Source organism: Phyllobates terribilis, unplaced genomic scaffold, assembly GCF_046119375.1.
Source record: "Phyllobates terribilis strain yellow unplaced genomic scaffold, ASM4611937v1 Scaffold_2__4_contigs__length_985480577, whole genome shotgun sequence".
Classification (NCBI taxonomy): Eukaryota; Metazoa; Chordata; class Amphibia; order Anura; family Dendrobatidae; genus Phyllobates; species Phyllobates terribilis.
Window position 1 is genome coordinate 826,345,279 of NW_027362762.1, and position 26,345 is coordinate 826,371,623.

The 26,345-nt window shown below is 40.5% G+C and overlaps 1 protein-coding gene across 3 annotated transcripts in view; it reads left to right on the forward strand.

Moving 5' to 3' along the window:
* SLC43A2 (solute carrier family 43 member 2) overlaps positions 1–26,345 on the forward strand; it is a 74,013-nt gene that overhangs the window by 13,787 nt on the left and 33,881 nt on the right. For all 3 annotated transcript variants that reach the window (XM_073667734.1, XM_073667736.1, XM_073667735.1), the window contains exons 3-5: positions 20,006–20,228; positions 20,315–20,370; positions 21,952–22,028. In XM_073667734.1, the coding sequence (XP_073523835.1) occupies positions 20,006–20,228; positions 20,315–20,370; positions 21,952–22,028 (356 nt within the window). The remainder of the gene's footprint in view (positions 1–20,005; positions 20,229–20,314; positions 20,371–21,951; positions 22,029–26,345) is intronic.

Sequence of the window (26,345 nt, forward strand, 5' to 3'; positions counted from 1 at the left end):
CGGATGGGGTTAAAATTTTCATTGGCGGTTGTGGATGGTATGGATGGTTCATATAGAGATTTCATCCATTCAGTCAGCTCCATAGATCTGTGCCTACATATAGTTCCTTAATAATACAAGGGGAATGCACATGGATAGGCTGGGTCCACTAGAGTAGAGTCACTATTTGTGAGTGTCTCTTTGCTGGGGGTAATAGTGGGGGATCATGATGTCTTTGTATCCTCATGGGACATATGGAAAGGAGACTGTCTAGTGAAAAAAAGTTTTTCTCTACACACGATTTTACATTTTTGTAATGATCTCATATTTTATGATGACCTAAAATTATTGTTTTCCAGCATGACATCCATTGGTTTGTTAAGGCCACAAAACACAAATTAAAGTCGGCAGTACCTGCTGATTTTGGGGAGACCGGCCAACCATCTAATCTGTATGGGCGAGTCAGGAGAGATAGATGTCAGCTTTAGTAATGGAAACAGAAAAAGGAGAGGAAAACAATCAATCACACAATGGTGATCGCTCTATGAGTATGTGCACACGACTTCTTGAGCTTCCATAGCTTTCATTACCCAGCGAAGCTTGTATTCTTGTGCTCGGTAAACACAGAGATGGAAAATCAACCAATGTGATGATGGTCATTCATCTCTTGATTGTGGGTATATGGGATTTGTGAGCCGGCTCAGTGTCTGGGATCAATACTGAATCTGTTAGTTTTATATCTGCAAACACAAACGCCAAGGATGATTAACAAGTACAGAACATTAGATGACTGGTTCTGCTCCGCTGTGTTCTGCTCATCACTAAGCATGCTCCATTAAATTTATTGTGCCGGCCATTTGCATCTATGGGTGACGTACAGAGTTTTATTGGTCTTACCCGGTTCCTTTTGTGGCTACAAAACATTTTAAAGAGGATTTATAACTTTGATAAGAATATTTTCATATATATTTTTACCAAACTGGAAAATGCTCCAGCTGTCAACTCAATTACATCGATAGCCTAGACGGACCATGTGTCCTATTGACATATAGTCTCCCATTCATCATTGTCTTTGCTCATGATTTTTGTCTAGTTTTATATGTTTTGCGCCTTTTTTATGTTTGCACCCTATTCATTATTCTATTTGCTCTTTTGTGCTTGCCTGTTTTTTTTTTCACTTTGTGGGCAGAATCTAGCAATTCCAGATGTTTTAGCCTGATTCATCAATTGCAACTTTTTAAAAAGTCGCAAAACTTTACGTAACTTCACTCTACTGTAGTCCAACCTTGGTGTATTTTTGAGTATGCCAAAATTTTGGCTCAATTTTTGCGACTTTTAGCACCAAAAGTCACAAATACACTTCAAGACTGGAAGAGAGCATATTTTTGACCTTCCACCAAATTCATGAACCTTGATGGATTTGGCGCCAAAAATATCAACTAATAACACAAGACAAAAAAATAAAGTGACTTTAAATGCCCCCCACAAATAACAAATCGGCGCCATACTGTGTATCAGTTGGACTGGGCGATGATGGCGATATCCCACCTCTCCCCAGATGGTTTGTGTATGGGAGGGTCTGTAGGAATAGCTGACTGAGCAAATGTTTGACAACCGTATGAGCGTTAGTTGTTGTATAGATATAGTTTGAATCTCTAAGTTTTGCACATAATATACTGCAAGACATCACATCTTCTCCATCATTCCTTTAGCGCTGTATCGTATATGCTTATTACACAGTCTGTAGTTATAATGACCTCTTTATGCCTTTGTCAGCAAATGTACTTGGAGCTAGGTAAGTGAAAAGCCTACTGAATGTCAGATCCTGGAAGACCAGGGTAATTATACCTCCTGCTTGGTAATAGATTCAGTCAGGAGATTTGTGCCTCGTGAGTCCGGTGCACATAGTGGATGAATTAGTGTGAAAGCCATGATCTTGAAGCTCCGGAGTCTTTATGTCGGAGTCTTTTTACCTCTTAACAATGTTAGCTAAATATTCAGAATGAAAGGTCACTTACACAACCAAGTAATACAGCAACACACTTACCTATGAAAACTTATATACAGGAAAACTCGCCGTGTTATCACAGCACAGCTTTCATTTTTCCAAAAGACCATTCATTACTAGAGTTGGTGCAGATTTATTCCCACGTCCCACTCCATCAGCCATGATAGTGATCTATGGCCGCTGGACGGGAGAGGGAGTACCGCCTCTTATCTGACGTCAGTGACTCTGCTTTTGATTAGCTGGCCTGGCGTGACATAGATGTGTTGTCACGCCAGGTTGGCTGATCAAAAGAAGATCCGCAAACATGGCCAGATAAGAGGAGGTACTCCCTCTCCCGTCCAGTGGCCACATACCACTGTCGTGGTCGATGGAGTGGGACGTGGGAATTGATTTTCACCAACTCTATTTTCTACCTATCCAAAGGACAGGTGATAAATGTGTGATGACTGGGTGTCTCAGCTCTCTGACTCCCAACATTCATGATAACCGGGGGCCTGTGTCCCCTTTGTTAATGGAGCAGTATGTGCACTTGCAGCTTGGGAGCTGTGGTCACCACTCCGATGCATCCATAGAAGTGAACGGAGCAGTGGTCGTGCATGCACACTACAGCTACATATAACCAGAAGACGCAGGAATCCTGGCTGTACATTTATCACTTGTCCTATGGATAGATGATTAATGTTTGTGGGGTAACTTCTTTAATAATATCAGGTTGTCTCCTGAAGACAACTCCTGCTCATGTGCCCTATTACGATTATATAGATTGTGCTTTGTCTCCCTCCAGTATTTCTCTCTGGTAAGATTATATAGATGTCATAAAGGGGGACTCTCTCCTCTATAAACCTGCCCAGAGCCTCTTTGTATAGACCCAGCCCTTCTTTGCATTATATGAATGGACATTCATTTGCGTTGTCACAGGGTAACCTTGTCGACTTCCATCACTGGAGTCCTGCATATGAATCTGACCTCGGGTTATCATCCTCATGGATTTAGTATTCTCTATTCATTCTTGCATTTAATCCAATTTCCTCCTCTCCAAAAAAAACAGTACAGTATTGTATTATAAACCGTCTTCCATCTGTCCGATACTAAAAGTATTATTTTTTTAGTACACTTTTCTTGGTCTTGGACGGACCTGTCCACTCATTGCTCATGTGCATTTTAATGCTACATTTTACCTTTATGTCTTTGCAAAATGCTTCTAGTAGCAATTTTTATGGCTAAAACCTTTATACTCTGTCCCCAGGTCATATTATTTCATTAGCATTTGACTTTACCACACGGTCAGAGGGCAAGAACATTTCTCCTACATTAGCAATCCTGTAAGTAATTCAGACAACGCCTCAGCCATAATGTGCTCTAAAAGCTGCTGCCACAGGCAAGAAATTGAGTAGATGTAGCATAAAAAAAGGGTTATGAAAGAAGGACTCTGATCACATCTGCATGGAGTGTTGCTATCTTTACTCAGTCCAGAAAAAGCATCTCAGCACTCCTGGAGCTGCCCTTTGGACTGCAAAGTAAACCTCAGCAGTCAGTCCATGGAGCTCCTGGATCTGCTGAGTTCTCCACTGAACTTTGGCCAGAAAGAAGTCCGCTTCATTCAAGTCTTTCAGTTCAGTCTGTGGAAACACGGATCAGCTCATTAGAGTTGCTCAGTCTCCTGATGCCACAGTATATAGTGCACAAGAATGCACAGCACAAGCTATAAAATGTATATACCAGAGACACGCGGCATTATGGCATCTTCAAAGAATAGGTGATGACTTGTTTTCACCGGAGAACCTCTTTAAACTGACTATACACTAGAGAATTTAGATGTCCAAAAAGGCAGGTGATATAGATCAATTTCTGCCGGCCAAACGAGAATGAGACATTACATCAAAAAGTCAAATATCTGTCGGAAAAACTGCAGTGATGGATTTTTGGGACTGATATTAGATGCTGTAGTCGGAAGGCCATTAATCAGAAAAGCAGATCTGCATCAATGGAAGCTCAGACCATGACACAGATCATGGCAGAGATCAATTGTTGATGTGTTGTTTTAGCTTTGATCAGAACTACAACCTTCACAGACTAACCATGAAGGACAAATAACTCTTAAATCTCAGTGTATGGTCAGCCTAAGATATATGTTGGCAGAACAATAAGCACATTACATTATTCCTGTGGGATCTCATGGTCCAACGGGGCAGAAGCTAGATGGCAGAGATGTGGCCACAATGCTGTAATCTCTGCAGTGGTGTATCACTGGTGCTGTGTTTGGACAGATTCATGGAAATGTATTGTTAAATGATTGATAAATGTTAATGGACGTGCCGTATTGCAGGTTACCTTGAATACCACGTGGCCAATGAAATTCAACATTCAATTAGCAATCCATGATTGTGCATTTATTTAGCAACAGTTCCAGACATGTTGGTGGAGTTTTTGGCCGTAATTTGTCCCATCCTTTGGATGTGTGATCTTCTGTGTCCTTCCTCAGCGACTCACACTTTTCTCTAGAACGGGTGTTCTATTTCATCTTATTATGTAGGGTGGGTAATGGGGGTCCCATATTCTAGAGATAAGCACTGGTTGCAGAAGTGGTGTCTCTGTATTAAAATAAGCCGTTCGTTAATGGTGGAATGCTTAATATGTGTTTTATAATTATCGCTAGTATTGGACTGGGTGCCAAGGGCCCACCAGTAATATCAACTCCAGGGCCCCACTTTTCAGCTACATACAAATATGACTTTATCCATATTCACAATATTCTATGGCATTACACTGGGTAGATTGTTAAATTAATAAGCCGCTGCCTTAGCCTGTACATAGTGAATCAAGTGTTTTGTGCCAAGTACTGCTCATATCAGAGGGTGGTGCCCCATTCCAGCAAAGGGGCCCACCGGAGAATTCTCTTGTTCTCCTGTGGGCCAGTCCAACCCTGATCATGGCTATCATTAGGTGGAATGCACTATACTCTCCTATAAGTGTTCAGACACGTAATGCCTTCATGCTCTTTGTGATTTTGTAGATATTGTTGTCTGAAGCCAGACAAAATTCCTGACCCTGTGATAGAGCATTGAACTTTTGCACATAAAAGCTTTTGCTAGGTGCATTTTGGTTTTAAAAGTGTGAAGTGAAACTGCAATGGCTTCTCCTACTTAGAGCGCTTCATACTATTCTTCATGATCTTCAAAGCCATACACTTAAAAAAGTTGTCCAATCCCACCAGGTGGATTTCATCAATACATATAATGCATTGATTCCTTGGTGTATAGGGTAGATAATTCTTACTAACATGTGTTGACTGATTTTCCAAGTATTTTTTGGCAGTTTGAACTAAATGCCCATTTAGAGCCGCCAGTTTATGCACATAAGGGCGCAAGTCAGACAGCCGTATAAATCCGACCAAGATCAGTACGCAGTGCAAGGAGTAGCCAGCGGCTCTCCCAACCCGAGTGTGACAGCTGCATAGAAATACATACAGCTGTCACGCTCGGGTCAGGAGAGCCACCAGCCAGTCTGCGCACTGCGCTCCCATCTCACTTCCGATTTTATACGACTAACTGACTGCGCCCTAAAGATTGACTTTATACAAGTTGATTGATGGTCATTTATGAATCCATTTGCATGGGCCAACAAAATGGAGACAAAACAATTATTATTATGCTCTGTCTGTCCGCATACAACATGCTTGTTATCGACAGCCGTGTACACAGGGCAATGTGCGGCAGGCAAGGATACATAAATAACCCACCTAAACTAACTAATCAGCTGTTTTGTCGAGCTGCGTGTTTACACAGGCTGATATTCGGGTATGAGCGTCCTTATTAAGTTACAAGTTTTGAAACACACCTGGTGGGAAAAAAGAGAGTGCTTGTCACTAATCGGAAGCAACTCCTGATGGAATGAGCATTAAACTATGCACTGTCCTATCAAAAGGCTGCAAACAACATATCAGAAGAAAACTCCTCCATAGAAGGAACGTTATCGGAGACTGTTTCTGTTATCTGGGACTGTTTCCGCTAGAAAACTTTTCATTTTTCACTGCTTCAAAAATGATTCCATGTGCATGTACCTTAAAATGATGCAGTTATATAATTTTTTCCATCACTGGTGAACTAGCGTCACAATAAATATACCTCTGCCTTTGTTTCCCTTTGTTTAAAGTGACTTTGTTTTTTACTCATCAATACTTTACAAAATATTTCCTTTGGGTTTCTTGCCTGGTTTTGAACAAATATTCCTGAGTTGAACTTATGAACCCAAGTTCCCTAAGTCATGAGGGATCTAATCTTTACAAAAAGTACATTTTTGTCAGCATTTATGACAGATGGAAACTGTTGAGTCACATTGGAGCTGAAGGAACACTTCTTTATCGATGTCCACGAGAGCAAGTTTCAGCAGCTTTTCATTGTGCAGACAATACCAACACTATACTCCTCATACCGCCCCCCTCGTTATCAGGAATGTGTTCTTGAGAGCCAAGGTGATCTTCTCAAAATTGGGACACTATTTCCTAGTGCTGATAGATTGATTCCAAAAATTGGGGAAATGGTGGTCGGTCATGATTGTTTAGATGACATTTATACTCATGATGAAATGAAAGTTTAGAACCACACTAATGTCTATAATGAACTTTATAGTACATTTACAAGATCAATGCATTGGTGTGACATGTGCTGCCATAGTCTCCTTAAAATTTAGGCTAAAGCATACAATGGGTTCACATAGCACTTGCCACTACACTCAGTGACCCCATTGGGGCTTACGTCAGAACCTCTGCAAAACAAGTTTGGGGCGTATGTTCTGACAGGGTCATTGACTATAATGATGCAGATGGAGTCACAGGGTGCTCTGACATGTGTCATTTTTGGCCGTATACGCCTGGTTGATGCTGGCAGCAAGAGGCAGTTGACTATGTCTTGTTGCCCGCCCCCAATAGGCGTATACAGCTGAAAATGATGAGTGACAGAACACACGGTGACTCCATCTGTATCATTATAGTCAATGGCCTCATCAGCACATACGCCCTAATCCCATTTTGCTGGGATTCGGATGTAAACATCAATGAACAAACGCTATGTAAACCCTATAAACACTATGTAAACCCTACTTTAGAAATAAAATCTCATCTAGTAGAAATACCCTTGGCTGATGTTTGCTAGGTATGCATTATAATGAAGTATTTATCTCCAGGATACACTGAGCGTTATGTAGCTTCTCCACCCTCACTCTTATCTTTGTGGGACCTGACAATTCACATGTAGAGTAGCAGGAAGCCTTCTCTCAGAAGAGCAGTCATTGCTTTTACGTCTGCATTCATAGCAAAGAATGAAAATGGATTCTATTGTGTTTTTTCCTGGGCACTTTAGTAAAGGTAGCCATCCGCCATTAGTGTCTCTATTGGAATGCAAACTAGTGGAAATGAGGAATCCAAAGAGCGACATTGTAATCCAATAAGTGTACTGTTCCCACAATGCAGTTTCCACTAATGGTGTGTTTTTGGATGGTATGTTTCTGACTAGTATTTGTCAGTTGAATCATGCTGTAGCATTGATAAACTGCATTCATGAAACTAATTTAAAGGGATTTTCCGGTTTTAGAAAACAGCTGTCCCCAAGCTGTAGTTTGTTTTAAAAAGAAAAAAACAAAACTTTTCTTTACTCATCTTCCCCAGGTCCAGCGCTGAGTCTCCGCTGCTGCTCCCAGTGTCTGCTGCCTGGAGCAGTGGCGGAGACTTGGGGAGGGTGAATAAAGCACAGTTTTGTTTTTTTTTAACTGCAGCTTGGGGACAGTTTTCTGAAACTGGAAAAACCCTAAGGCCAGAGCCCCACTATCAGTACTTGGTCAGTATTCGGTCAGTATTTTTTCTCAGGAGTGGGAGCCAAAACCAGGAGTGAGTGATAAATGCGGAATTGGTGACTTGTTTCTATTATACCTTTTCTATGATTGTTCCTCACCTGGTCTTGGCTCCCACTCCTGAGAAAAAATACTGACCGAATACTGACCAAATACTGATAGTGTGGCCTTAGCCTAAGGGGTATTCCCACCTCTCCATTCACAACGGCCGTGAGATGGTGTCCTCGTAGCAATGTAAGACCCACATTTAGCAGACATTTATGGTTTATCATGTGGATATGTCAAAAATGTCTGAGATGAGACGAAACCTTTAAAAATGAGTAACAGGGAAACATCACTGGCAATCTTTTGTCCACATTATCTGTAGGGTATAAAGCAATGATTCATTGTTGGCTGTGCCTGGCAGGAGGTAAGCACCTAACACGCAAACAGCATTAATTCAGCACACAAAATGTTCTAGATAATGTGATGGGTGCGGAGGTTATTTGGAATAGAGATCATATATCCTCATGTGGAATCTGTTTATTGGAATTATTGTGTTTCAGATGTTTTTCTAGGTGTATGTTGACACACAGATCTGCAGCAACAGCTCTACTGAATGTGAATACCCTAAGGTTAAATTCCCAAAATTAGTTTTTGATGCTGTGAATTTTCTCTGCTCTAAAAGCCAAGTGTCTTACAGTTCCAGCAAAGTGGATGGGATTTATAGAAATTTCATGCCCACTTTGCTTTTTTTTTTACGCTGTGTAAACCCACCTGCCGTGCGTGTTTGAAATCCACAACAGATGCGGACAAAACGAATGGGAGAAAAAAAATGCAAGCAAAATTGTGTGTACTTTGCACAGAGTTTTTCCTGCCAACACGCAAAAATCTGCTGCAAATACTCAATGTGAGCATATAGCCTAACGAACCGATCGGTGAAAAAGGATTCATAGGAACACTCGTTCCTCATTATCGGCCGGTGTACGTGCTGGCAGTCACCCAACGAACGAACAAAACATTATATCTAATATATAAATATATACTTACACATATACATTCTTACTGCAGAGTCGGGGTTAAGGACCTTTCAATGTGTATCACTTGTGTGGAATTTGCTCCTTTTACTTAAGACTTGTAAAATTCACATATTTTACTCTCAGATAAGTAAGGTCTGGTGGCCCTGAACACTGAGAATCTAGTTTTACTTTTATAACATTATAATAATTACATATAAGCGAATGGATCAATAACAAAATCAAACTTGTTCTGAATTTCTCAAAAGTTTTGGATTCTGGTAAATCCCAAATTTTGGGGATTTAGTTCTCACTAATCCAACAAAATGGCGGCAGCCAGTCTTGGTGTCTTTTTTTATGGGCTAGGTAAGGGTGAAAATAGTAAAATAAATGATACTCACCTGTCCTAGGCCCTCACCTGTCCTTGAGTCGCCTCCACCACAGCTCTCCCCAGTCCTCCATACTGTTATGCGTATTTTCCAGTGCTCCCTTCACTGGTCTCAGCGCTGGAAGGGAGCGTCAGCCTGGCGGACTACGGCGCTGTGGAGGCGGCGTTTAGATAGGTGAGTATAATGTACTTGAATAATTTTGATGTCTTCTCTACCCTTAGTTTATTATACCTTGGGGTCTGGAGAGTCCTCACAGTATAATAAACGTCTTTTTGGGGCATTGTTGAGGTAATCTGCCCCTAAACAAATTTCACAAATTCTTTTATCTTCACTAATAATCTAAAACAGCTAAGTAAGAAAATCCTTTTTTGACAACTCTTTCATGCTTCTTCCATATTTCTGGATGGACCAAGGGATAGGCATACAATTTACTGCAAGTATCAATGATCATTCATTGCAATGTGTCAAACCCGTGGTGAATTTTGGAGGAATCTGTATCCGAACACAAACTCCCCATCTGCACAGATATTTTTTCAGAGCATGTGAATGAGATTTTGTAAAACCTTATTTCCATTAATAGTTCTATACGCTGCAAAAATCTGTAATAGACTTACTGTGAACCTAGAGGCTGTTAGTGATTCCCAGCTATGGAGGATTGCAGAAGTGACATAAATCTATAGATATTCAGGGCATCTCTACCAGGGCCTGACGTGTCTAATGAAATCAAAAGTCTGCAGATACAGATATTGGTACCTATTAGGAACTAGGTCCAAAAATTCTGGTTGCTGGGCAATACCACGGCTTTATATGTTCTATTATTTTCAAGTAGTCAGATTTTATCAACCTCAAATTGCGCTTAATCTAAATTTAGATGGAGACAACAACGTCTGTTTCCTCTTCAGTGAACTGCCAACAAATGTATCCGTGGAACTGTACTTATAGGAGCGGACTAATGGTTCCTGACTGGGACGGGCATGGAAATCTCCAAGGCTCGCAGTAGTAGCTGAACAATGAACTTCTTTATGGAGTGATAGTTTTTTTCTTACTTTTGGCAGATCGCTACATTATAGTGCACGCAAGGTCACTTCCTCTCCATATCTTCTCTCATCCCCCCCAAAAAATGTAAAATGTGACCTCTCTGTGTCATTACTTTTCTGCATGATCAGAAACCGCGTACTTCTAATACGGTACTTGTGAAGCATGCATTACAGCTGTGGGCATATAGATTATATCCCTGACCTAAGATATACAATAGGAGCATCCATTAGGAAAAGAAACAGGAAGCAGCAGGAAGGAATTTCCAGCCAGCGCGATATGGCACTTCCTATTTTCCTGGAAAATACCCGGGCTACTGAGTATGGGTGTATTCTACTGTTTCTGGCACATGGGTCGTCTGTTTTTAGGCTTTTACAGCTTAGCACTCAAAGACAGAGTTTTTGAGGCATTCAAAAATGCTTTCTTTCCCTAAAATGTTTCCTAAGGCTTTGTGCACCTTTTGAAGCATTTTTTTGGAAGAATTTTTGAGTGTATCCGCTCAGAAAAGCTCCTCAAGAAACCCTGTGTAAACATAGCTTAATAGTTGTGTGCATGGAACCCTCTTGGGCCTGCAGCAACGTTTGAGGTTTATTGTTTCGCCCTACAAAGCCTCATTCACATGTCTGTGATTTTTCTCGGACGTAAAAACGCGGACCTTTATTCATCAGAGTTTTGGGTCCGGTTTTCACCAGTATTTGGTCAGTGGTTTTCATTGATGAAAAAAATATCCTACTGTATACATCTCAATGTTAATAACTGACACCACACGGATGTCATCGATGTACTGTCCATGACTGTCACAGACCCATAGACTTGCATGGGTAATTTTGATCTGTGACGTGGCTCAAAGACGGATATATCCAAAAAAAGCACTAATATGTGAGCAGCCCCATAGATTATCAGGGATAAAACGTGTATGTGAGAAACAGTTGTCTGAATGAGGCCTAAGAAAAATAATATATTTCAGCATTTTCCCAATGCAGTGACCATGTTTCATTCTGACAAACTTTAATTTACTTTGTCGGTTTTTACTAATAGCATCCTTTTTGGTGTAGTTGTAAATTCACATTTCTCATTTCTTTGTAACTATAGAGGTCACATTCTTAAAGAATGTTATACCATTAAAATGCTAACTGTGGTTACAGATTAACTAGAAGGTAATCCCAAATATGAGGAGTCACCATAGAAAGCCTTTCATTATGTTGTGTCAACACGGCCAACTCAACCAGTATGGATCTGGTATTTCCTCTCTTAGGATAGGTAGCACTGTCATCTCAAAAGCTTTTGCATTCCCTCTTGGGGAGGTTTCCTAAAGAGATAACTATTTATGTGATACATGTAAAAAAAATATAAATAACATTGCGTTTTGTTTTGTCTACGTGAAAACAATTGCAATATGTACTAGTCTTATCCTTTTTGAGGGCTAGTTTCAATTATGCTGAATGACACATGGCATGTGCGCCCATCCACAATACAGATTTTTTTTCTGGGAAAGCTGTGTGGCATTATCGCTGAGCCCACTGATTGGCAGTAGCGGTCATATGATGTGTCATCACTGCTGCAGCCCTATCAACGAAGACTGGAGACAACAGCGGAGAGCTGGCACAGGAGTGGCTGTGGGACCTTGCAGCAGTATTTGCATTTTTAAGTACAAGAACCCGATTAAATAAAATATTTACAATGACAAACTCTTCAGAGGGGTTTTCAAGATCTTAGATATTGATGACCTTTCCCTAGGATAGGTCATCAATATCAGGGCGGTGGGTGTCCCATTCTTAATAGCATGCAGTGTTTGGCCAGGGTGTTAATAAGATCCAGGTCCCGCAGGCTCCGGATGTACAAAGTGTATGGAGCAGATCACGACAGAACTGTACACTGTGTAGTGGCCGTTCTCGGGTACTGAAGCTCAGTGAAGTGAATGGGATCTGAGCTGCGGTACTGGAGAGTGGCTATACGCAGTGTGACAAAGTTACTGGTAAAGTACGGTAGGGGAGATATGTATCACTGAGGTTGTTAGCTTCAGTGATATGAACCTAGAAAAATGCTCCAGCACACTAAGTGCTGAGAGGGGTTAATCGGCCATGTTTAGGGCTAGGTTGATTGAACAGATGTAGAGTGGGTGGGAGGCTGTTCAACATATCTCCACCCCAGTGTGGGGTCCAGAAGATAAATACACAGCCTTCTGGCTGATTCAGTGTTCGGTGTGCCTGGAGATGTGAGCTCCAGAGCTGGATGTTTGTGTTTAGGAAAGCTGAACCTTTATATGCTGGTTCCTGAGCGGACTGTGCCATATGTTATGTTTTGTTTTCTCATTATGCCAGAAAGGCCGTGTTTATTTTTCTAACCCTGCCCTGGTTTATTCAGCATCTTTAATAAACCAGTGGAAGATTTAATGAGACAACGTTCCTGTGTCTACCTCTATGTGCAGCCGAGTGAGCTGATCTACCACAGCAGGTGTTTTCCATACACTGGGTACATCCAGCGGCTGCAGGACCTAGTAACAGCTACTGGTGGTTGTGTCAGGTGACGGACCACCACCTATCTGATACTGATGACCTATCCTAAGGTAATCAATACATAAGCTCTTCTATAAAGGGTCATTTTATAGTGATGAATCTGGCTACCAGATACTGTTTCAGCTATAGAATGAATGTTAGCTAAACCAAGGGCACAGCTAAAGGGAGCTGGCAAGCTGGCAGGGCGTGCGCCTCAGGTGCTGAGTGCCAGGGGGTGCATATGAGGCACTCTGCTGTGGTCAGGGTATTTAGTTACAAGTCTAAGGCAGAGAAGTTAAACTTTCCACCTGGTGAAGTCAAGACTGGTCACGATGCGGGCTAAATCAAGCATTAGGTAAGTATTTGGAATAACAAGTTATACCCGTGTTATTCAGACCGGGGAATGTTTAGGCTATGTGCCCACGTTGCATTTGTGAAGCAGAAAATTTCTGCTGCATAAATGCAAGTCCTCTCCCGGAAAAACGCATGCGGAATTCCGCACGCGTTTATCGCGCATTTTTCGCGCGTTTATCACGCGTTTTCCACATGCGGAATTGCCTTGCGTTTTTTATGCATTGGACAAAGGCAATTCCGCTTGCGGAAACGCAAAATTAAATGACATGCTGCGGATTTTTGAACGCGGCATAAACGCTGCGGAAAAATCCGCAGCATGTGCATAGAACTTGCGGAATCCCATTGGGGACCATGGGGTGCGGATATACATGGGTTTTTCAAGCGTTTACGCTGCGGAAATTCCGCAGCATATACGCTTGAAAAATGCTACGTGGGCACACAGCCTTACGTAGTGTTTGGAGCACATCGTGAATTAGAACAGGTCTCTCTTGAATTTACAGTCTAGTATGTTCCCACCTGTTGAAAATAAGCAAATATATCACTGCTCACAATAAACAATTACTGGCAGATGAAGAACTGCAGAAACTGCCATGGCCACACCTCGGATTTCATCACACATTGGCACGGCCATAGCAGGCCTTGAAAGTGCATAAAATTGGATGACTCTGTGCGGAAACGATAGCTCTGCAGCTGCTGAAAATGGCTGATGTACCTTTATAGGAGGCGAAGAGGTTAAAAGCATAAATTACAGACAAAGGAAGAAATCTCTATACAATGATAGTACAAGAACTCCGAGGTCAGCTATTCTTTTTTTGTTTTATACCAAAGATGCACTTTAATCACTCAGACCGTTATTGTTTTGTGTGATTTTTTATTTTATCATCAATGTTGGGGTGAACCTGCCAATTTTTTCAAGAGAAAGACACTTCAGGAAACACTGTCGTTTTTTTCCAGAAGTGTCTTTTTTTAGCGTTTTTGGTCATTTCCTGAGAACTTTTTCAACGTTATTGGCCACCGGCATTTTTTTTGCAGTATTTTCAAACTTTTTGGTGGTATTTTTTTTTTATTCATGTTCTTCAATCTGCAGTTTAATAGCGTTATAAACCTGTCTTGGCGCCCGCACTTAACCGAACGCTGCTGGAAGAAAATTAACTTTACCCCCCCCCTCCCCCCACGCAGCGTTCCGAATTCAATCATAGAGGTGGCGCCGGCTGTAACTGTGCCCCTGGCCCTGACTGACACTGGCTCTGTCAGACACCATACAACGCATGGCCTGTAGGAGCCATGTTGGCACATTGTATGTAACTGGTACAGTACATTTTTTTATTTGGCGTTACACTTTTTTTAAATGTTTCAGAAGTCGTCATGTCGCTCCAGCTTCTTAGACATGACTTGGGTCGGGCTATGAGTCTATGTGGTAGATTACCTCTTATGTCTTAGTGAATGATGTACTAAGATATAAATTATCATGCCTTGTAATATAAACAAACCCTTTTCTGTTTTGGGAAATGAGCCAAGATCCTTCAAAACAGTCTGAAAGTGCCGAGGACATGGACGAAGACCTTTCTGCAGACAGCCTGTTCCATTCCTGAGCTAAAACAGACTTGTTTACTGTCAACTTATACCCGCACCTCCTAATGACTATCTACAGATCTCACACAATGTGAATAGGTGCCAGGCACATCCAAAAAGATGACTTACCCTATTAATTAATCATTAAAACGACATATCACATGCTACAATGTATAAATGTTTCATCCCCCTATTCTTTTTTTTATTATTCCTTTTTATGTCCTGTTTTGCCTCTTCATGTATTTTATATGTCTTTTTACTGATTTTTTTAGTGATTAATAAATTAAATGATCTTTTTGGATTTTCATTTTATTGACTTATTGATTTGTGGCTATCGGTGTTGTATCTACAGATCTCATTAACACCCGGCCATCCACTGACTGCTACTAAGGGAAAATTACAGGAAAGCGACAGAGATAATCAGTGGCAAGTGCCACCATATTGCATTGTTTTCTGCCTTTACATATGGCTTAGACACCCTTGGTTGCTTATCTGACTCTTCACCTACATCTGTTTCCTGTTATCTTATCCCTGACACATAGACAAGGGGGATGGGAAGGAAAGGAAGATAATATCTGTGCTCCTGCACTAATTATTAACATACTGCCTGCAGTATGGAGGTCCTTAAGCATACAACTACATTGTATTTTTTTCCTTATTTCTTTTTATAGTCATTTTATTCTTTTATTTTTTTTGCATACTTGTTCTTAAAGAGTCCTATCGTAAAAGAATTCACATCTAAAATATGGTTGATTTGTTGCAACTTTTTCTAGGTTTTCCGCTGTATCAAAAAGTACATGTAAAAAAATATGATCATGGTTTATACATCATTTATATAGAAGCTGTTCCAAGATTACTCCATAAAACTGCGCCTTAAAAAAAAAAAATGGCAACCATTCTGCGGTTGTGTCAAACACCGTGGAATTGCTATGCCCAGCCATAGAGGGTTCCTACTAATAACTCCACATCGCCCACAAGTAAAGTAATTTGTGGCATCCCTACAACTTCAATGCACCACTATTATAATAAAATGAACGAGTTATGCTGCAATTATTGGAATCTGTCAACAATACTCGGGTTTTTGCTCTGACTCATGGACAAAAGCATTACATCATTGCTACAAACGGAGATATCTTGTTCTTTCTAACAATCTGATAGCTTTCCAATTTTACTGCTCACGTTTCTTTTCATGATCAAAGGGAGTACCTGCTGTCATTAAAGAGACCTCTCTATGTATGGAGAATAGATATGGGTGAATCGATTTGCATGATTCCAGTCCAATCGCCTGTGAATCTCCTTACCTCCTGCCATTCCTGGCAACGTCATCAATGCAGCGTGACGCACACACAACGTTGTACAGGACCAGCTAATAAAAAGAAGAGTTGAGAATACCGGGAGGTAAGGAGATTTGTAGGCCTCCCATCCAACAGACACACATTACTGCCCTGAACGATGGACCAGAGTCCATTGAGACTTATTTTCAAGACAAAAAAATAACAAAAAAATTTTTTTTTCAAAAAATGGGGCCAAACATATTTTGTAGTATTAAATTGTGGCCAATATACATACACGATGTGTCGGCACACTGCGTTTAATGCATACATGAACTCCACTATTGCGTAAAATACTTAGCGTTTTTTTGATCAAAGACCACAAAAGCCATCCAACCACATCAAGGTGTACCTAAATGGATGATCCCTATCGCTAATGTCCTACCTCTCCATGTGCCAAACCAGACCTCATGTGAATGGGGATTGAAAGAAAACCAGGCACAGCTCATAATTAAAACCTTGTCTGGGAGGGAGGTGTAGATAAGGGTGCTGAGCCCTGGAAGGGACCCCCTCCCACCAATGTATACTACAAAAAAAATAGGGTTTGCACATCTTCTCGTGGTTAGATGGCTTTTGCACTCTTTGATCAAAAAACGATAACTAAGTACCTTACGTTTTTAATGTTTACAGCAATATTGGAGTTCGTATATTCATTTAATGCATGGTTACAGTACTGTGCAAATTAATTGGGACAAAGCATTTTTTAAGTAAAATCGTAAGTTGGTTACCAGTCAGTGATTCAAACCAGTTTTAACTGCTTTGAACAGTTGTGAGTGTACAACCGTGAGTAACAAAATGTGGTTTGACTGGTTTTAGTCAGAAAATAACAGCTGGCTGCCCCCTCAGCTTCAGTTGAGAGCTTGTTTCTGTGAGGAGTGTGATTCGTGCCTGTAAAAATGGATGTTGCTCCACGGAAGAGGTCTAGAATTATTACTCTTTATGAACTTAAATCCTATAGAAACTTTGTGGAGCATTGTGAAGAGACGTCTTGGCAAAATGGACTGTACAACCAAAGAACGCATGATAAACAGTGCCATACAAGTGCGGTTCCATGATGAAGAATTGAAGAATTTATGCAAAAACTTGGTAGAATCAATGCCAAAACGCATTGAAAATCTCATATCTGCTAAAGGAGGACATATTTCTTACTAAAATTAGTATGTAACAGTGCATTATAACATTTTATTATTAAATATTCAAAAATATGGTCAGCACACCACCATTCTAGTAGCAATCCTAAGAAAAGATAACACATCTTTTTAAATCCCTAAACTCTAGAAATTCAGCACCTTTTTCAATTGTAAACATATTTTTTGTCCTGAAAAGCACTAAGCACATATGGCTGTCAGCTCACCACCATTCTAGTAGTAATCCTAAGAAAAGATAACACAAACTAAAGGCAGCAAGGATTTGTTTAAAATACATTTTGTTTGCGTTCTTTTCTTAAAGGATTGGATATCTGTTAATGATTGAGCCATAGGCATGCGGAAGAATGCACTTGATGTTATCAGTGTACTGTTATATATTCAAGGTTTTACATAGGCGGCAAATCATAAAATTACCTAAAGAAGAAACAGCTTATTTGTTAAAAATTCATAAAAATAATTTTTTTACCAACGATCTTATCACCTTGAATGGGCTGTCTCAAAATGCCAATCCTCATCCATGGGCTCCATTACAGTGTATAGATGTAATAGAGAAGGTTACCTGTTTCGTATTCACTTCTATAAGCCAGAAAGTTACTATACAAGGATATGTGCACACTAAGTCTTTTTTTGCTGCACTTTTGGAGCAGAAACCGAGCAGAGATTCCATGTTTTTGAGGAGTTTTAAGTTTTTGAGGAGGAGTTAGAGAGTTTTGTCTCAGTTTCTGCTCTGAAACCTCCTGAAAAATCTCAGTGTGAACATACACCTAGAGTGGCTTTCATTGTTTCCATTAAAACTGGTACAAAGGAACTGACATCCAGGCCTCAAAAATATTTCAGTTCTCACTGCAAAAATCTGAAGTCTATGGCCAGCTTAAGTTTTTGGAACAGCATGTTATTTAATTGCTTACTTTATGTTAAATAAGTAGACATTTGCTTCCCAATCTTTAGAAGATCCTTGACCATGACTTCTATACAGAAGATTGGACAGTTCTTTTGTCACATTGTACTTAGTACAAGGTTATACATGCATTTAGTTTATATTCAGATTATATTGTTGACCTTTGAATTTTCAGATGCATTTAAAATAGCTGTCTGATATTACAAAGCGTCCCAGAAACTGTGCCACTTTTGTCCATTGACTACTACAGATCAGCCCTATTCACTTCAATTGGGGATTAAAAGCAATACCAGAGACAGAACATGGACAAGAGTGACTCTGTTTCTGCAAAGGGACAGATCCTTTTTATAATGGTTGACAACACCTTTAAGGATTTTTCTGCATTTCTTAAAGGGAACCTGTCACCAGGTTTTTCCCATATAAAGTAGGGCCAGCATGTTTCCGCCCTGTGTTACAGCATTCTAGTATGTTGTATATATGTCCCCAATGCACTCTGTATAACACAAAAAAACAGCTTTTATTATACTCACCTATGGTCTGGTCTGATGGGCACCACTGGTCTTGATCCGACGCCTCCTCTCTTCTTGTGATCGTCATCTTCCTTTTTCCTTCAATGGGGACACTTTGTGGATGATGTGTCCTACAATCAACAAGAGAGGAGGCGCCGGATCAAGACCAGAGATGCCCATTGGACCGCCCTGCCCCTTAGGTGAGTATAATAAAAGCTATTTTTTTGTGTTATGCACAGCGAATTGGGGACATATATACTGTACAGCATTCTAGTATGCTGTAACACAGGGCTTACAGGTGCTGGCCCTCCTTTATATGGGAAAAACCTGGTGTCAGGTTCCCTTTAAGGGAATGTGCGATGAGAGAATGCCCTATTGTTTAAATCAAGTTTTGTGGTAAATTAATTTAAAAATGTGAAAATGTATTTAATTTTTTTATTCATATCACAATACTTATTAAAATTAAAAATGAGAAATCTTGCAATTTTCATACCAGCCACTGGGGCTTTTAAAGAATTGAACTTCAAGTTGTTTTGGGAAATCTACATGTACATTAGCAGCAATAAACTGACTTATACCTTATCTTTTGTACTGAAGCATCAAATAAACGTTTGCAAAGGTCATTGTAAAGGTTGGGGAGCAGGATCAGCTGTGACATTGCCTATTGTGATTGGTGGAGCCTGTGTTATCAGCTGTGTATAGAGGTGTTACCTGTCATTATAATCCTGCCTCTGATGATAAGGAGCCTGCTGAAAACTCTTCCTGAAAGGACAGGAAATACGAGTCCAAGGGTTTGCTCACATGAGCATATAACACGGCCGAGTGCTATGCGATGTTTTATCGGATAGTACTCAGCCCAATGTTATACTCTGGGGCGGTGCAGATCTGCGATTATTTTCTCATGTTGATTCGCATGCTACGAGTGGCTCCGATATATCAGATCAGGTGCACCCATACAAGTCTATGGGTGCAAGTAAAACATCGGACTGGATTCGGATGTCCACGCACAGAGACAATGGAGAAATTAAGTTCTCCGTCTCCTCCGCACCTGTGCTACAATTTTCTCATGCGAGGGAATCGGATCACACTCAGGGGACACTCGGATCAAACTCTGATATAGTCTGAGCTGAGTGTCATTAGCATAATCGGCTCAATTCTCTCGCATGAGAGAATATACAGCCGTGTGAGCGAGCCCTAAAAGTGACCCAGCAGCCAGTGTGAAAATTGCAAGATTACTAATTTTGCTTTTTAAAAAATATTGTGATATGGGAAAAGAAAAAACTTTACCTTTTTTTTTCAAAATTACATGCAACACAAAGCACAAAACCCAATTTAAACAATAGGTCATTTTCTGATGATAGATTACCTTCAACTGGATATTGCACATTCTTTCATATTTCCAATTTTGTTCATTATGCTCATTTCTTGCCCATCTTCCTTAACCCTAGATAACTATACATGGGACAACTCCACCAACAGCAGCTCCCAGCTTGGGAATAATACAAATGGAGAACAAATCATTAAACTGAATGGCTGGCTGGTGTGCAAAGAGCAGGATGAGATGCTGAACCTGGCCTTCACAGTGGGGTCTTTTCTTCTCAGTGCCATTTCCCTGCCTTTGGGAATCATCATGGACAAGTATGGCCCCCGCAAGCTGAGACTAAGTGGAAGGTGTGTGATGTGTTACAGATTTGTTATCATATCTTCAGTTTATATGTGATACAGTATAATGTAATTATTTGTTTTCTATTTTACAGTGCCAGTTTTGGTGTTTCTTGTCTTCTAATTGCCTATGGAGCAAGTAATCCCAACTGTAAGCAAGAACCATCTGCCAATACATTGTAGTTCTTTGTGCCATTTGTTTATGAGTTATGTACATGGTAAAGTCTATATCAGAGACCTAAACAGACAAATTGTGACACCACAGAGGAGCCCTATTGGTGAGCCAGTTGTATTTTTCCAGGAAGCCACATGGATGGCCCTTATAGACAGTAGTTGCCCATTACTGGAGAAAGGCAAGTATATTATGATGTTTTGAGAGACAAACCACCACCAATTGTGTGGCAATACTGTAACTCAAGAAATGAGTTACACTTTTATGTATAACTTTAGATGTACGCCAAGCACAAAATTACTTGCTGTGGAAGAACATGCAGATGTTTGCCACATGCATAGCAAATAGTTAAAGGGAATCTGTCAGTGAGATCCCCATGCCACCCAACTGCATATAAGAGCATGTAGGCCTTTCAAACTTAAGACAATCTATACCTCTACTTATGCAATCTATTGCTCCATTACTGAAAAAAATGATGTTTTATTCCACATGCAAATGAAGCTGAAGTGCTCTGGGAGTGGTCGGAGAATTGCCCGAGTCTCCGCCTCCCCGGCTCTATTCCCCACTACACAGTCAATGAGCTGTCAGATAAGCAGAAGAAGGGTACGCTAAATGGGGAATAGAGCCAGGGAGGCGGAGGCTCGGGCACGTCTCCAATCACACTTCACACTCACTTGCATATGGAATAAAACATTGTTTTTTTTTCAGTAACAGAACAACAGATTGGTCAAGTAAAGGTACAGATTGTCTTGTGTTTCAAAGCCCTACATGTCCGTATGTGCAGTTTGGGGGTGGATCATGCTGACAGATTCCTTTAAAGATGACCTGCCTTGCTGGTAAAAATACTGGAGGACCCAATGGCAATTGTTTTCAATAAAAGTTTATTGATTAAAAGCAAAAAAGATGACGTGCCATCTCCCCTATCATGTCTTCCTTAGTAAAAACTGGTACTCACCATTAAATAATAATGTTGGAGATTTTTTTCTTAGAACTGTGTCGTGCTGCTCCTCTGTTATTCCTATTTGAAATATATGAATACATTGAAAACTGGGTGGTGCCATTCATCTTGTCAAAGGAACATGTCCATTTACACTCAGATTGCGAGAGGACACCCCCTTCTGACGGGGTAAAGGGTAACACCCAGTTGTCAGTTTATTCTTACTCTTCCAGAATGCGGAGTTCTAAGAAACAATATTCCGAAATTGTTACTACAAAAAAATAATTATTTTCTAGAACACACATCAGGACTAGGTCTCTTAAATGCCATCTCTTCACACATCCGTGTTCCACAGTCTGAGAACAGACCATACTGTACATACTGGCCACAGGTCTCCTGACCCGAAGTCAACACCCTCATAGGCATAAATCAGCATGTCGACTTTGTGTCAGGAGACCCCGGGCTGACTATGATTTGCGGACATGTGAAACGGGCTTATATCTAGTACACACGAGTGGGCATAAGGTCCTCTACTATCCGTGTTTGCCAACTAGTTAACAGGTGAGGATGTCACAGTAATATGTCAGATTGTAACCCTATGCTTTTCTTGCTTCCCATTACAGCTCTGTCTGTGCTGATTTTCGTAGCCTTATGTCTGAATGGTTTTGGTGGAATGTGCATGACCTTCACTTCTCTTACTGTAAGTCCAAAATTTACTATAATGTGCCACATAATTGACACCGTCACCTGCAATTGCTGAATAATATACTCATTTAAAGCAATTTTAGACAGTTGGGTCCTCGTCATGACATGCCAATCTGTGATGGTATAGCATAGGGAAGAACCGCAGATACCAAGCTGATCTTCAACATTATTATGAGGAACCAAACACATGGAGCCAAGTATGAATAAGAAACCTATAACGGCCCCAATACACATTAGACTAACTTTGTCGAAATCAGCAGGCTAATGTATATGGGGGCCTTCTGATTCTCCCCTGACAGACGATGTCAAGGAAGGTAAGGATCTGGGATGCCCCACTTTGGAATAATGATCCTTTTGTTCTCGGTGATATAAGCCGCTGCCAGTGGTGTCTGGCAGTGGCTCTCTTGTACATAAGAGTGAACGCTCTCTTTTTTAGGGATAGTTGGGGGAGATAGCTGCCTGTGAATGATCATGTAGTCGACAGTGATATAAGAGTATGTGCACACTAAGTCTTTTTGCTGAGTCTTTGGAGCGTAAACTCCCAAGTTTTTGATGAGTTTTGAGTTTTTCAGGATGATTTGTAGGATTTCCTTTAAAAACTCTTAAAAAATATCATTGTGAACATACCCTAATGTGTGTGGGGTCCCTAAATAAAAGCCCTTATAGGTTTCCCAACCATCCGCTCATTTTACTGGAGAGAAAACAGACAAACAAATATAGTCATCTTCTCACTGAGGAGGATCTGGATCTGGCCTGGTTCATTCTCCAGAATGGTTGGGGTCCACTCTCAAAAACATTCTATTTAGACATGATATAAAAGTCTTTTTTAGGATACTCCTGTAAATTAGCTGAGTTGCTACAGCTGTGTTCATTTATCCATACATGTCCATGAGATCACATGAAGTCTATAAGCTGATATCGGCCTAATGTTGTGATAAGATGCCAGTATGAGCCTTGGCTGCACCACCAGTAGGTCTTGTTGCTCGGAGAGGCAATGGGTCGCACTCGCTGTTATAATGTGCCTTCTGTGTCACTGCCCTAATGAACAAATGGGTTTGCTCATGTGTATGATCCTTGTTTGCTTTTCAGTACCCGCTCTCTTCTTTATATAAGTGTTCTGTTTATGGAACACTTACACTAATCCCTTTAGGGCACCAAGTCCAAATTGTTTTGTTACTTTATGACTTAAGATATTTTTTTCTGTGCTGTATCAGTACATTGCTATAAATTATACCAATTAACCCCAATAAATACCATTCCACTTACTATCTAACCTGAAAACATAACAGCATTAGGCCGGTTTCACACGTCCAATTGTTTTGCTTTTTTCAGTACAAGAAAAGCGAATTGATTTTCAGCAGTATTTATTGTCTGATTTTTGGTCGGTGTGTCCGTGTGGCATCTGGTTATCTATTATGTAAAAAAATACAGTTTCCAAGATTCTTCTACCTAATCAATACAAAAAGGGACAGCACTTGGATGACACATAGATTATCCTTTTTTTCATGGACCCATTGACTTGTCTGGATGATTTTTATCCTCAAATCAGATCAAAATCAAACTGTTTTGGTTTTTTTTTCTTGCAGGCAATCGATCTGCAAAAAAAGACTTGAATATGTCCATAGACAATAATGGGTGCAAGTTCCATCCATATAGGCATGGATAAAGCACGCTTGTGAGACAAAGTCATCTGAATGAGGCTTTATTGTAGTTTCACATCGAGACTTTTTGTAAGAAAAAGTTTCTTGTAACAGTGGGGATTTTTTTTAAACAAAGCCAGAAATGTGTTTAAAAGGAATGGAAAATATGTTAGATCTTGTACTTTTCCTTCCTGCTAAATCCACTCTTGGTTTTCCTTCTGGCAAAGAAATTACATTAAATGTATTCATAGGATATGTTTTTCCTATGTGTATATATTTTTTTCAACTGTAGAGAATAGCGTCGTCAACTATGCTATTCTACACATAGCTATCCAGTACAAAAGTGCATACTGCCATTAGATGCTATTGTATACCTATACAGGAGGTAAATGTCAGGAAATCCTCCCTGCGTAAACCCCCAATGTACAGTGCAAATACAGAATGACTTCAACATTATTCATTTTTTTATCTTTGTGATTATTATTTAGTAAAAGTGCTCTCCTTATACATAAGTTCGGGTAATAATTTGGGCACATTGCAGAAAAGGCTCCTGGCATGTAGATACATGTGAACATAGTTTACTGAGACTATCAGCAATATTGCTATTAAAGTGGTTGTCTCATTAAGCAGATTATAGGCATATCTTTAGGATAATCCACTGATCTCCGAATCATTATGACACCCGCTGAAGGTGACAGCGGTGCTGGTAAAACAACGTGCCCTTAATCTCCTTTCACTTTTTTTTCCAGGAGGCCACCTGGATGGCTCTTATATTATAGTCAGTGGATGTTCACGTCTGGAGAAAGGTGAACCAATTTTCCACGTGGACTGATGGTCTGCATGGAAAAAACCGCAGCATGCACAACTTTGGTCCATTTTATGGGCCAGCATAATGCACACAATGAAAGGCACCCGTCCACAATATGGAGCTACATACAGTTAGGTCCATATATATTTGGACAGAGACAACATTTTTCTCATTTTGGTTCTAGACATTACCACAATGAATTTTAAACAAAACAATTCCGATGCAGTTGAAGTTCAGACTTTCAGCTTTCATTTGAGGGTATCCACACTAAAATTGGATGAAGGGTTTAGGAGTTTCAGCTCCTTAACATGTGCCACCCTGTTTTTAAAGGGACCAAAAGTAATTGGACAGATTAAATAATTGTAAATAAAATGTTCATTTCTAGTACTTGGTTGAAAACCCTTTGTTGGCAATGACTGCCTGAAGTCTTGAACTCATGGACATCACCAGACGCTGTGTTTTCTCCTTTTAGATGCTCTGCCAGGCCTTCACTGCGGTGGTTTTCAGTTGCTGTTTGTTTGTGGGCCTTTCTGTCTGAAGTTTAGTCTTTAACAAGTGAAATGCATGCTCAATTGGGTTGAGATCAGGTGACTGACTTGGCCATTCAAGAATATTCCACTTCTTTGCTTTAATAAACTCCTGAGTTGCTTTGGCTTTATGTTTTGGGTCATTGTCCATCTGTTGTATGAAACGACGACCAATCAGTTTGGCTGCATTTGGCTGGATCTGAGCACACAGTATGGCTCTGAATACATCAGAATTCATTCGGCTGCTTCTGTCCTGTGTCACATCATCAATAAACACTAGTGACCCAGTGCCACTGGCAGCCATGCATGCCCAAGCCATCACACTGCCTCCGCCGTGTTTTACAGATGATGTGGTATGCTTTGGATCATGAGCTGTACCACGCCTTTGCCATACTTTTCTCTTTCCATCATTCTGGTAGAGGTTGATCTTGGTTTCATCTGTCCAAAGAATGTTCTTCCAGAACTGTGCTGGCTTTTTTAGATGTTTTTTAGCAAAGTCCAGTCTAGCCTTTTTATTCTTGATGCTTAGGTGTGGCTTGCACCGTGCAGTGAACCCTCTGTATTTACTCTCATGCAGTCTTCTCTTTATGGTAGATTTGGATATTGATACGCCTACCTCCTGGAGAGTGTTGTTCACTTGGTTGGATGTTGTGAAGGGGTTTCTCTTCACCATAGAGATTATTCTGCGATCATCCACCACTGTTGTCTTCCGTGGGAGCCCAGGTCTCTTTGCATTGATGAGTTCACCAGTGCTTTCTTTCTTTCTCAGGATGTACCAAACTGTAGATTTTGCCACTCCTAATATTGTAGCAATTTCTCGGATGGGTTTTTTCTGTTTTTTGCAGCTTAAGGATGGCTTGTTTCACCTGCATGGAGAGCTCCTTTGACCGCATGTTTACTTCACAGCAAAACCTTCCAAATGCAAGCACCACACCTCACATCAACTCCAGGCCTTTTATCTGCTTAATTGAGAATGACATACCGAAGGGATTGCCCACACCTGTCCATGAAATAGCCTTGGAGTCAATTGTCCAATTACTTTTGGTCCCTTTAAAAACAGGGTGGCACATGTTAAGGAGCTGAAACTCCTAAACCCTTCATCCAATTTTAATGTGGATACCCTCAAATGAAAGCTGAAAGTCTGAACTTCAACTGCATCTGAATTGTTTTGTTTAAAATTCATTGTGGTAATGTCAAGAACCAAAATTAGAAAAATGTTGTCTCTGTCCAAATATATATGGACCTAACTGTATGCAGCATGGCCCGATATTCAATATGGCCATCTGAACCTGGCCTCGGTGGCATAACCTAAAGACTGTGATACTTTTTAGTTCAGT